This window comes from Zingiber officinale, chromosome 9B (genome assembly GCF_018446385.1).
Source record: "Zingiber officinale cultivar Zhangliang chromosome 9B, Zo_v1.1, whole genome shotgun sequence".
Lineage (NCBI taxonomy): Eukaryota > Viridiplantae > Streptophyta > Magnoliopsida > Zingiberales > Zingiberaceae > Zingiber > Zingiber officinale.
The window spans coordinates 119,327,093-119,337,834 of NC_056003.1; the positions used below are offsets into that span (position 1 = coordinate 119,327,093).

The 10,742-nt window shown below is 37.5% G+C and overlaps 1 protein-coding gene across 1 annotated transcript; it reads right to left on the reverse strand.

Moving 5' to 3' along the window:
* Nucleotides 1–246: 246 nt before the first annotated feature.
* Nucleotides 247–9,451, reverse strand: LOC122023338 (probable WRKY transcription factor 2). Its single transcript, XM_042581391.1, has 5 exons — nt 9,359–9,451; nt 1,662–1,727; nt 1,168–1,583; nt 934–1,098; nt 247–760 (listed from the first exon to the last, which is right to left on the reverse strand). Exons 1-5 carry the CDS (start codon nt 9,449–9,451, stop codon nt 247–249), a joined length of 1,254 nt encoding a protein of 417 aa, XP_042437325.1.
* Nucleotides 9,452–10,742: the final 1,291 nt, after the last annotated feature.

The window sequence follows — 10,742 nt, forward strand, 5'->3', positions numbered from 1 at the left end:
TTTTTAATCATATGTTGAGAAATGTCGAGTATATATAGCATTTACTTGATCATGTCAAAAACTAAAACTTTTTAATATTTCCTTTTTACAATCAATTGATTTCTTCTAAAATCGACTAGTTAACAAAAAAAAAATCAATTATTAGTTTATTAATTTCTAAAAAAATAATTAATTTTCACTTTTTCAAATAACAATGAAAGCAAACAATATATACAAAATATTTATGACTTTTTTTTATAAACTAAATTACATTCGACGTGACTGAGATGGTGTCATTTTCATAGTCATATCATATCCTCGGGGAATATTAGCTCGCATAGGCAATTGTGTCCTCGAGAATGAAGCATTGAGCTCTTGTATGCGCCCTACATTTGATTCAAGTGTCCCAGGAAGGCCCACATAAGGCATAACGATAGGTTGAAAACCCAAGTTAGGCCGAGGACATTGTTCCACACTAACGGTTCTCGGACGAATTGTGTTGAGACGATTAGGGCATTCAAATCTCATGAACCTTTCTTCTTGGTTTGCCGTTGTTGCTGCCTCAACTCTTGCCTCCAACTGCAAGTTATTAGCTTGATTGTGATGGTCGAATGAAAAGTCAGCCGTTGTAAAGTTCAAATTGTTGTCAATATTGTTTGTCGTCACAATATCATGGTTGTGGTTGCCTTCGTAGGTTGTCAATAGTATGTTACAATCATCTACGGCCCTCTCTATGTGCTTCTTCACTATGCATCCTGGATGAGTGCACTTGTAGTAATTCCTACAACATCGAAAACTAAAATCAACCATCTTTTTTGAAATCAAAATATAAGAATAACATTTTTGTTTAACAATGATAAAATAAGATAAAATTTTAAAATATATAAAAAATAATAATTTTTAATATCCCACTTAGTAAAATAAAAATTTAATTGTAGTTGTATAAATAATTACCTTGGTTCTGAGTTTCCCTTCACAACCTTTTGCCCGTACTTTTGCCAACGATATCCATCGTCAACCACATTATGGTGGCTTACCATTTTAGCCACCCACTTTTGTTGGCGAGCCGATCTCGAAGATGAGCTCATTTGTGCAGTAGCAACGTATTGATCCAACTTCCTAAAACAATCAAACAAGTTAAGAAAAAAAAAAACCTAAACTAACTAACAATCAAACTAACTAACAAACCTTTTTCTTGAGTCGTTATCATCTTCTTTATTGAGATTGTAGGTCATTTCTTGCGCTAAATAGATACTGACGAGGTCACGGGAGGGGTTAGCTTGGGGGTGATCATGCTTTTCCTTGTAGATTATTTCCGCGGCATAACCTTCGTCTGAGTATTCGACCTTCTTCTTTGCCTTGCAATCTGGATATGTGCATTTGTAATAGCTCCTTGGAAACTTGTTTCCTTTCACTTTCTTTTGCCCGTATTTCCTCCAATTGTATCCGTCCGAGGGCGGATTCCCAATTGCCTCCGAGACTTCCCTTAGCAAAGGCGTAACATTAACACCCACAACCTCATTTTCGAGCTGATTTTCATTGTTGTTGTTGTGTTCTTCACGTTGCGTGTTCTCCGATGAAACCATAGCTAGTGCATATTGTTCCTGTTCAACAATCAAGTATAAGCTTCTTCAAAAACACATTACTTTACATGATGATCGAAAACTACAACGGATGAATACCGATTCGATAAGCTCGTTGGTGCGCATCATTTGAGCATATGAATTATCAGGAAGGATTACATTGTCCTACAAAAACCAAAAATCAGTAAAAGAAGTTAGTTAATGAATGAATTTACTTGATGCATGTAATTTGATGATAACAAAATTTGAGTATCTTTACCACATAGTCGTCTAAATTCAAAAAATTTCTTTGGTATGTGGACTCAGGTATGTCAATGGGAAGCCTGGCTTGACTTTGACTTTGACTTTGATTTTGACTTTGTCTTAGGAGGGAGTTTTGGTCATTATGTTGTGAGGGTTCTTGATCATTGGTCAAGTAGTATGATTTGAAATTGTTTAAATCTGACATTGCTTCTTCAATAGCTTGATCTTTCAACAGCAATTAACTTCTTTATCCTACAGATGAATTAGGAGAAAAGACTGTTTTGATTAGTGGAGCCAAACTCAAAAATCAAGACACCTGAATTATATATATAATTAAATTTTTTAAGAAAATAAAATTAATAGATCAAATAAAAAGGAAGCTTTTTTATGCCGCACTCGACGTAACTTTTTTTTTAATAAATAATAAATTTTTTAAATAAAACTCTATCATATTTTTCTAGTAAAAATTTTGATTATCCAAATAAAAAAATATATAAATACTAAATATGAAGATAATATTTTTGTGGGTGAAGTAACAGAATATCCTAATAAAAATCTTAATTATTTTAGTAAATAATTTAACAATTTTTTATTTAATAAAAAACAACTTTTTTTTCCCTGCCCCAATTTTTTTAAAAAAACATACAAAACTAAATAAACTTTTTTTAAAAAAATAACGGCTTAATTAAAATTCAATACAGCCCATAAAAATGCCAAATATAATTCAGTACCGCCCAATTATGGCCCAGTGAGGCCTAATAACAGCCCATAATGTGCCTAGACGGGCATCAAGATTTTTCGATATTATATACAAAAAAAAAATACCCAACAAATAGAGACACATACTTACCCAGATAATTAAAAGTTAAAACTCGCTAATTATTCTAATAAAAACTCTAATTTACTATTATTTTAAATAATAATAGTAATTTTTTATAAACCCTCCAACTTATTTCTAAAATATAAAAACTAAAAAATTTCATTTAAAAAGAAAAATAGAGACATAATACTTACCCAGAGAAATAGAAGTAGAAACAGAAAACTTGTTTGGTATATCAGATTCTAAATCCTCAACTTGTTTAGTATATGAGATTCTGAACTCTCTTCTTCTTTTATAGATGGATATCATAATATTTTTTTTTTTGTGAAATAACAGATTTGTCTAAAAAAAAATCCTAATTATTTTAATAAAATTCTAACGGACTGTCATAAAAAATAAACCAACTTTTTATAAGGTCCCAATTTGTTTCTAAGATGTAAAAAAAAAACAAATAAACTTCTTTTTTAAAAAAAAAAAAATAAAAAACATAACGGCCCATAAGATTTAGAACAGGCCCAGCGGAGCCCAATAAAAATCCACAATGGAGGCACATCAGGCCATCCACAATGGTCCTCGCAAGTATTAGCTGGGCCATTATCAAAGTTCAATAAAAATCCCCATAAGAGATCCGAGCAAACTATTGATCTCTAATGATAGTAATATTGGTGGCAAAAAGGTGAATACACGGAGGAGGTAATCTGTCCCCGTTAATCTATCTCAGGGTCAACACGGAGGAGATAAATCACGGGCGGTTACTAGCCTTTGGAATAGTGACTAGCACATAAGTCCAATAATAGTAACATGTACCCACAATGGGGAGTGAGGATTTTCTGATTGATTTTGGTGGATAAGGAGATCATTCATAATATAATTACGGTTGAATTGTAATCGTGATTCAATCACAATTGATTACGATCTCTCTCTGTGTCCACCTTCCTACTCAAGTTATAATTTGGATTGAGATGAGTAGTCGGAAGTTGCCCTCTGCTCGAACGAGTCAAACTTTACAATAGCTGATGCTCTTTTTATTTTTCACTTTTACTAGGCCAATCAAACGAGCCAAACTTTATGATAGTTGAACTTCTTTTATCGATAATTGACCTAAGTTAAATCATACCTAAAATAAATCAAGCTATTCAAATAGATGTTCGAGATCAGTTTAATTTCCTTTTTACAAGTTTGAATTTTGGTTCAAGTCTTACTTAGTTTAGTTAGTTCAGATATTATTGCACTTTTCTGGTTATTAAGTTTAATAATAAAATTTGTTTATTGATTTTAAAATTTTCTTTATTTATTTGTCATATTGATAATTTTCTTATTGACGATCAAAATTCATAAACTTTATTTACGAATATTATTCATAATATCAATGCATATTATTGATAGTCACTCGTCCTCTAATCTATGTGAGGCTAAGTTATCTATTTCTGTTATATGCATTCCGTCTTAGGTTAGATGTAGATGTAAGTGTGAGCATATTTCACTACATTGTGCATTACATAAAATCTACGACAATTTACCAAAAGGCGTACTAGGTTTAATGTATTTACCAAAAGGTGTATCACCGTTTGGTATTTACCAAAAGGCGTAGGTAAATGATGTGTAATACCGAATATAGCCCTCCTGCAATCTCCTCTGATCAGTCATCATTTCCCAGGCATCCGAACCACATTTTTGAATTACTTTGATTTAAAAAAAATAAATTCCATCATTAGTGTACCTCCTCTTCGTGACATGCGAGTGCAGCTCCCTCTTGTGAAACCCTAGTTTAGTGAGCTCGAGTGTTTCTCAAGCGGCATCAAGCATTTCAGTTCAATTAAAAACCAGGACTGTTCGCACGCCAACAGTGAAGGATTCTAGGGTTTATATCAATCAGCTAGTATTATAATGGCGCAAAGACGTCGATCGGATGCACCATCATCCTCTCCACATCAATTAGCTGTAAAGGTTATCATTTTACAAACTCTGTGATCTTGAGAAACTGAAATAGTATGATTTTAATTTTTTTTATTTTTATAAAGTATAGGGTTCAGTTGATGTTGGACAGAAACTGCATTGGAACAGTGTCCTCGGTCACTTTAAAAGTTTTTTTCAAACATCCACGAAGAAAGGAACGCATGAAGGGTCTGTTATTTTACATGGCCGACACATAGTGCTGATCAAACAGACACCCTTTCGTATTTTTTTGGACATAGAAGATATGCAGCACATCCATGGGATTTTGGTAAATATATTTCAAAATTGGGATTCAAGTAGTCAAACCTTTAGATTCTCAGGTATAATTTATAATTTTGTATTTTAATCACAAAGTAGTTGTATGGTAAAATTTAATGTTTTGCTAAATGTGGGCCTGATACGATGTCGTATCAGGCCCAACATGGGCCTGATATAGCATCGTATCATGTCGACGGTGTTCCTAATACTTTTGTATGTGTTGGTAGAAGTCTAATAATAATTTAACTTAGTCAGGTGTTCCGGTTGGCTTCACAAGAGGAGACGTTTCATTACTGCTTGGTATTGCAGACTGTGGAGCTTCAATTCTGATCAATTCAGCTAAAGCATCTAGTGACCTCTTTCTAACTTACTTCTCAAACAAAAAAGAAGTTACTAGATCAAGAATTGAGGAGTTGCTTAAATTTTATGGCAATCGCGTTAAAGGCGAAGATGATGTTTTATTATTTTGCAAATTCTATATTTTGTATATATTTGTTTGTGTCTTATTTTCTTCTAGTACATATAAGATCCCGTTAGGTCTTATAGATATAGTAGATGATTTTGAGAATCTTGATAGATTCAACTGGGTTGAAGCAATCCATGAATTTATGGCTCCACAATTACCTAAGATTGGGAACATATTTTCATTAACTGAGACAAAACAGTCTAACACAAACCTCCCTTACCTAAAGGGATTTGCTGGTCTTTTGGTAGTAAGTGTATAATTTATGTGAATTTTTTTAATATTTTACGGACATTTTTAAAATAGTTAACCCTTGTGATGGTGAATCAGGCATGATTTTTTGAGCATGTTCCAATCCAAAAATCATACAAAATTAAAGGAGCAAGAATAAATAAGTGGAGGAATATTCCTTCACATATTAGTAAGGTGAGAGAATTAACTGACAAAGTCTCATCTGAAGAGGTAAATTTTGAATACTTTGACTATAGTTTGGTTAAAAATTCTTGTTTTAACATGTGGTTTAATATTCTTACAGGTTGTGATTGACCTAATCCCTAACCAAGATGAAAAATCATTGGTTGAGAACCTTGCTGGCGTTGCTAACAATCCACCTGCAATGGAGGCATCACAAATTGAAGTCACTGAAGTAGGAAGGCAGATTAATAAGGAGTGTTGTAATTGCATTATTCAAGCAAACAGAATTAAAGAGCTAACAATGGAGAACATGCAATTGAAGGAGAGGGTGAAATAATTACTTAAAATAGTTGAAAATAAAGGCATGGAATCTCAATATAGCGAGCATGTAGACGATCCTTAAATTGAACCTGTAAGTGTTACTACAAGAAGTAGGAGAGGACGTGACAGAAGTCGCTATGATTACAGGGACGCTCCAATTGATAGTCCATTGTGGCTCAAAACTTTACCTAAGAGGCAGCGTAGAAATATACAAATAAATGAGCCTGCGGAGAAAGATACAAGTCTAGGAGAAGGAAAAAAAGTTGTCAAAGAATATGTTGTTGTGGGCAAGGGGAAAGGAAAAATTGATTTGGATGAAATGGAAGAAGAAATTAATATTGTACAATTGATGGAAGATAAATCTGATGAAGAGGCAGAGAAGGATGTAGATATGTTTGCCAAATATGACAAAATGAGGAAACAAACAATTGTTGTAAGACGATATATGCAAATTTCATTGTAATTTGTTAGATTTAATGGATTATCTAATTGGCTTTTTTGTTTGTGTGCATAGTATATGAAGAAGCAATTTAAGTCTTCTAAGAAAAAAAAACAAGACGAAGAGGTGGCATACTTGTTAAAAGCCTTGGAGGAAATAAAGTATGTAAATTACATTAGTCAAGACTATTATATGCTTCTCGTATCGTTTGAGCTAAGGTTATCAAAATTAAATTTGTAAAAATAATCTCTGCTTTGTTTACTTTGTAGGTTTACAAATGATATAGTTTGGGAGGAACCACCCTTTTGTTTAAATTTGTATTCCCTTTTATCTGGTGTGAATGGAGAGATGTTTACAAGAGGGGATGTAATCGACACATATTGTAAAATTCTATTCAGGGGGCATTCCCGTCTGGAACCACATACAACAAGTCAATATATTGTTCAACATTCTTCACAGTAAGGAATTGATTTGAGTATAGTAAAATTTAGAATTCTTTTTATTATTTGGTTATGTATGTATGACTTTGCATATTTATAGTCATTAATGAAATCGTCAAGTAAGTTTGCCTTCCAACACCTGATAAAGACGGATAGAGGAGATGAAGAGGTAAGGTATATATTTATACCTTTGTGCAGTGATAATGCACACTTCCACTTGCTGCTGGTGGACATCAAATCAATGACGTTCAATCAATACAATTCTCTAGCAAGTGAAAGTAAATACAAATATGAATTTGAAGCAGCGGTGAGCATCTAATAATAATGTGTATGGTTGTATTTTAATATAAATGCTAGTTCATGGAAAATGGAAATTTCCTCTTCAATCTTCCGGTATCAGATTTTAAATTATATAGTCGTGAGCACATTGCTGTTATTCATCCAAACTTGGAAAGACATTATCCGTTCGATAAATGGGTCTCTCGCACAATAGAATGCCCACAACAACAAGCAAGGTAAATCGAGCACAGAGTGTGAATATAAATTATTGATAAAAAAATATTGACCATAAAAATGTTGTTGTTTACAGCATTGACTGTGGCTTCTTTGTGATACAATACATTCGATGTCTCCTATATGATATGAAGATGGACTTCAAACAAGGAGACATGAAAAAGATTAGAATTGATGTAATGATATCAATTTTGAGGGATAAGTATTTTAAAACATTGGATTAAATATCCAGTCTTGTAAGGCAAAACTTGTATAGAATGTAAATGAACTTATTATGTTGTGTAGGTAGTTTAATATCTTTGTATGTAGTCTTTGTTGTATAATACAGTGGTATGCAGTATATGAGAAGATTATAAACTGTCACTGGAATATTAATAATATTGCATAATGATTAGTCAAATATAAGTCACAATATACAAATTGCGATACTGGTGCTTATCAGTGGAAAGAGACATAATGTATATAAGTTATACTGTACACCATTCTATCTTCTCAAAACTAAAAACATGGTAATGGTTGTGATTGTTTAAAATATCAAATAGGCTCGGATCAACAGTCGATTTCAAGAGCACAATGTCACTAGGTTTCGTGCCAACTGGCACGGAGCAATACCTTCTTACAAATGGGTATAAATACGTTTTGACACCAGATATACCTTCTCCCCATTCATAGCTTCACAGGGAACGTGATTTCAGGTAAATCCAAGTAGGGGAGGGTCATCAGTGGGTTTTGGTTAAAACCCACTGATGGACCTAGACACTTCTGATTCGACCCATTCCAGTTCGAGTGGTATTCTGGAGTTGCGAAGACTCCAAATCTGCTGCCAAATCGTTATTTAAGGCTCTATAGGTGCAGGGAAAAAAATAAAATATAATCAGCCTCCGTTAGGCCGATATGCTTCAATATCAGGCCCAACGTGGGCCTGATATGAGTGCATATCAGGCCCAACGTGGGCCTGGTATCGTATCGTTTCATAAAACTTGAATCTATCTCCCCCTAATATAAACTCCAAACATTCTAACAGTGTCCTGATGGAAAAAATAAATAACATCTGATCCCGTCCGAAAGCTGAATCAACGGACGCTGGGCACGTGGCGCTCTCCAAGCGGCTGACGTAGATCTGCTGACTATCGGCCCGGACCTTCAGTGAACCTGCACAGAAGTCGGGCCGGGAAGGGGTTCCCGGCGACGACCCTCCGACGCTCAAGTCAGGCGAAGCTCAACAAGAAAGTGGCTCCAAGAATCGTAGAATGCATACCTCCGGCGAAGGATGAGAGCCTTTATATAGGGCTGTGGAGAAGCGGGTGCACACATACCAAGGTGTACACGTGTCCTCAACCCATACCCTAGTAAAGGCCTGTCAGTGAGCTTATCTGACCCCATACTGCTACAGTCCAAGCACGTCTTCGATGGGACAGCGGAACCCCCTGTCATAAGATTTGGAGTACGGCCTAGTCCTAGAGCATGACAGCTGTCAGAAGATGTTCCTTGTCATTCTCTCCCTACTCCATGCCGGGGCGTCCGGCCGGCCGGCACTCACATCACGTCCGGCCCTCCATATGCACTAGTATGCTTGGGAGATCCTCGATAATGTGCTATGTGGGGACTGTTCGCAGTATGCTACCTTATGTCTTCGCCCGAGCGTGCCATCCGCTCGGCCCTATGATCCTGTTCAGCGAGCGTCGGGAACCCGACTCCAGCCGGGGCACCTTTTGTCGTCATTTAGCCACCGGTGGGCCGTTCGGGCGGTCGACCCACCCTTATCCGGTCGGCCACCTAGCCCTTTGACTTCCACGTGGCGTTGACCCCCCAGAACGGGAGTCCCCTGTTCTTACCGCCGGATCACTTGCCTCCCCTTCAAGTCTAGTCGAAGGAGGCGATTAGTCCGACTTACTGGACTGCGAATATACCCGAGCGGTGCCTTCGCACCATTATCCTCTGCTCGGCCGACCGCAAGCATGCCCTTGTAGTCATCAGCAACATTCCTTGAATCTCCTCGTAATCTGCGTCAATCTTCGACATTAAGGCTGAGCATGCGCTCATTAAATGCTTCGAATGGCTGAATGCCACGTGGTGCACTGTCGTCATCGTACGGAGGCGGCGGCGTGGTGCTTTGATGGGATCGAAGCGGTTCGAAATGAACGGCGTGATGCACGCTTTGATTCCCGTGACCTGAATCCAACGGTGGAGGCCGCCCGGCCTCCTCCCTGTAAAATCTTTATTTTCTCCTCCGTTGCCTCACTCCTTCTTTCGCGTGCCCCAGGTTATTCTTCGCGTTCTAGAGCTCCGGCGATCGTGTTCTCCTACTTCCGTCGATCCCCGGTGTTCTTCCCTCGATCCTCCTTTTTCCCGTAAGATTCTCCTCTTTTCTTTCTCGTTTCCGGTGCTTTCTTTGCATTTCTTTCCCCAGTTTTCGCTTCCAGGGTACTCTTTTCGCTTGCTGCCGTCTTTCTTCTACCTTTCTGCCTTTTTTATTTCTCCCGCTCGGATCATGGCTAGTTCTTCTCATCCTGAAGACCAGTCGCTCGGCCCATGGTACACTACCATGCAGTCCCGATTCGACCAGCGTGATTTTAATGTTCTGACAGACAATTTTGAAATCCCCGATGATTTTGAACTTCTCTTGGCCGGTCCCTCCGCTCGGCCACACAGGCCGCCGCGCGGAGCTTTCTGTGTCTTCCGTGACCAGTTTACTGCTGGTCTGCGTTTCCCTATACATCCTTTCATTATAGATGTTTGTAACTTTTTCGGTGTTCCGCTCGGCAGTCTAGTACCCAACATTTTTCGCCTTCTCTGCGGGGTTGTTGTTTTGTTCAAAATCCACAGCATCCCCCTCCGACCGGACGTCTTTTTTTATTTCTATTACCCCAAGCAGTCCGAGCCGGGCACCTTCATGTTCCAAGCTCGACCCTGCCTAGTCTTTTTTAACAAACTGTCTTCTTCCAATAAACATTGGAAGGAGTATTTTTTCTATATCCGTATGCCCGAGCAGGCCAATTTCCGGACCAAGTGGCAGGTCGACCTACCCCCCACTCCTGAGCTGAAGAAATTCAAGACCCGACCGGACTACCTCCATGCTGCACATATGCTAGCCGGTCTACAGCTCGACATCAATAAGCTTCTTCACGAAGGAGTGATGTACATCTTCGGTCTGAGTCCCATACGGACTCCTCTTCCGACCGGCTTCGGTAAGAATTTCACTTGGACGTTTGCTTTGATTGCTAACTGATTTTTCTCCTTTCCTTTGCAGCGGACATCGTCATGGAATCGATAATGGCCGGCATTCTGAAGAGAAAGGCGGTGGCGCTCGAAG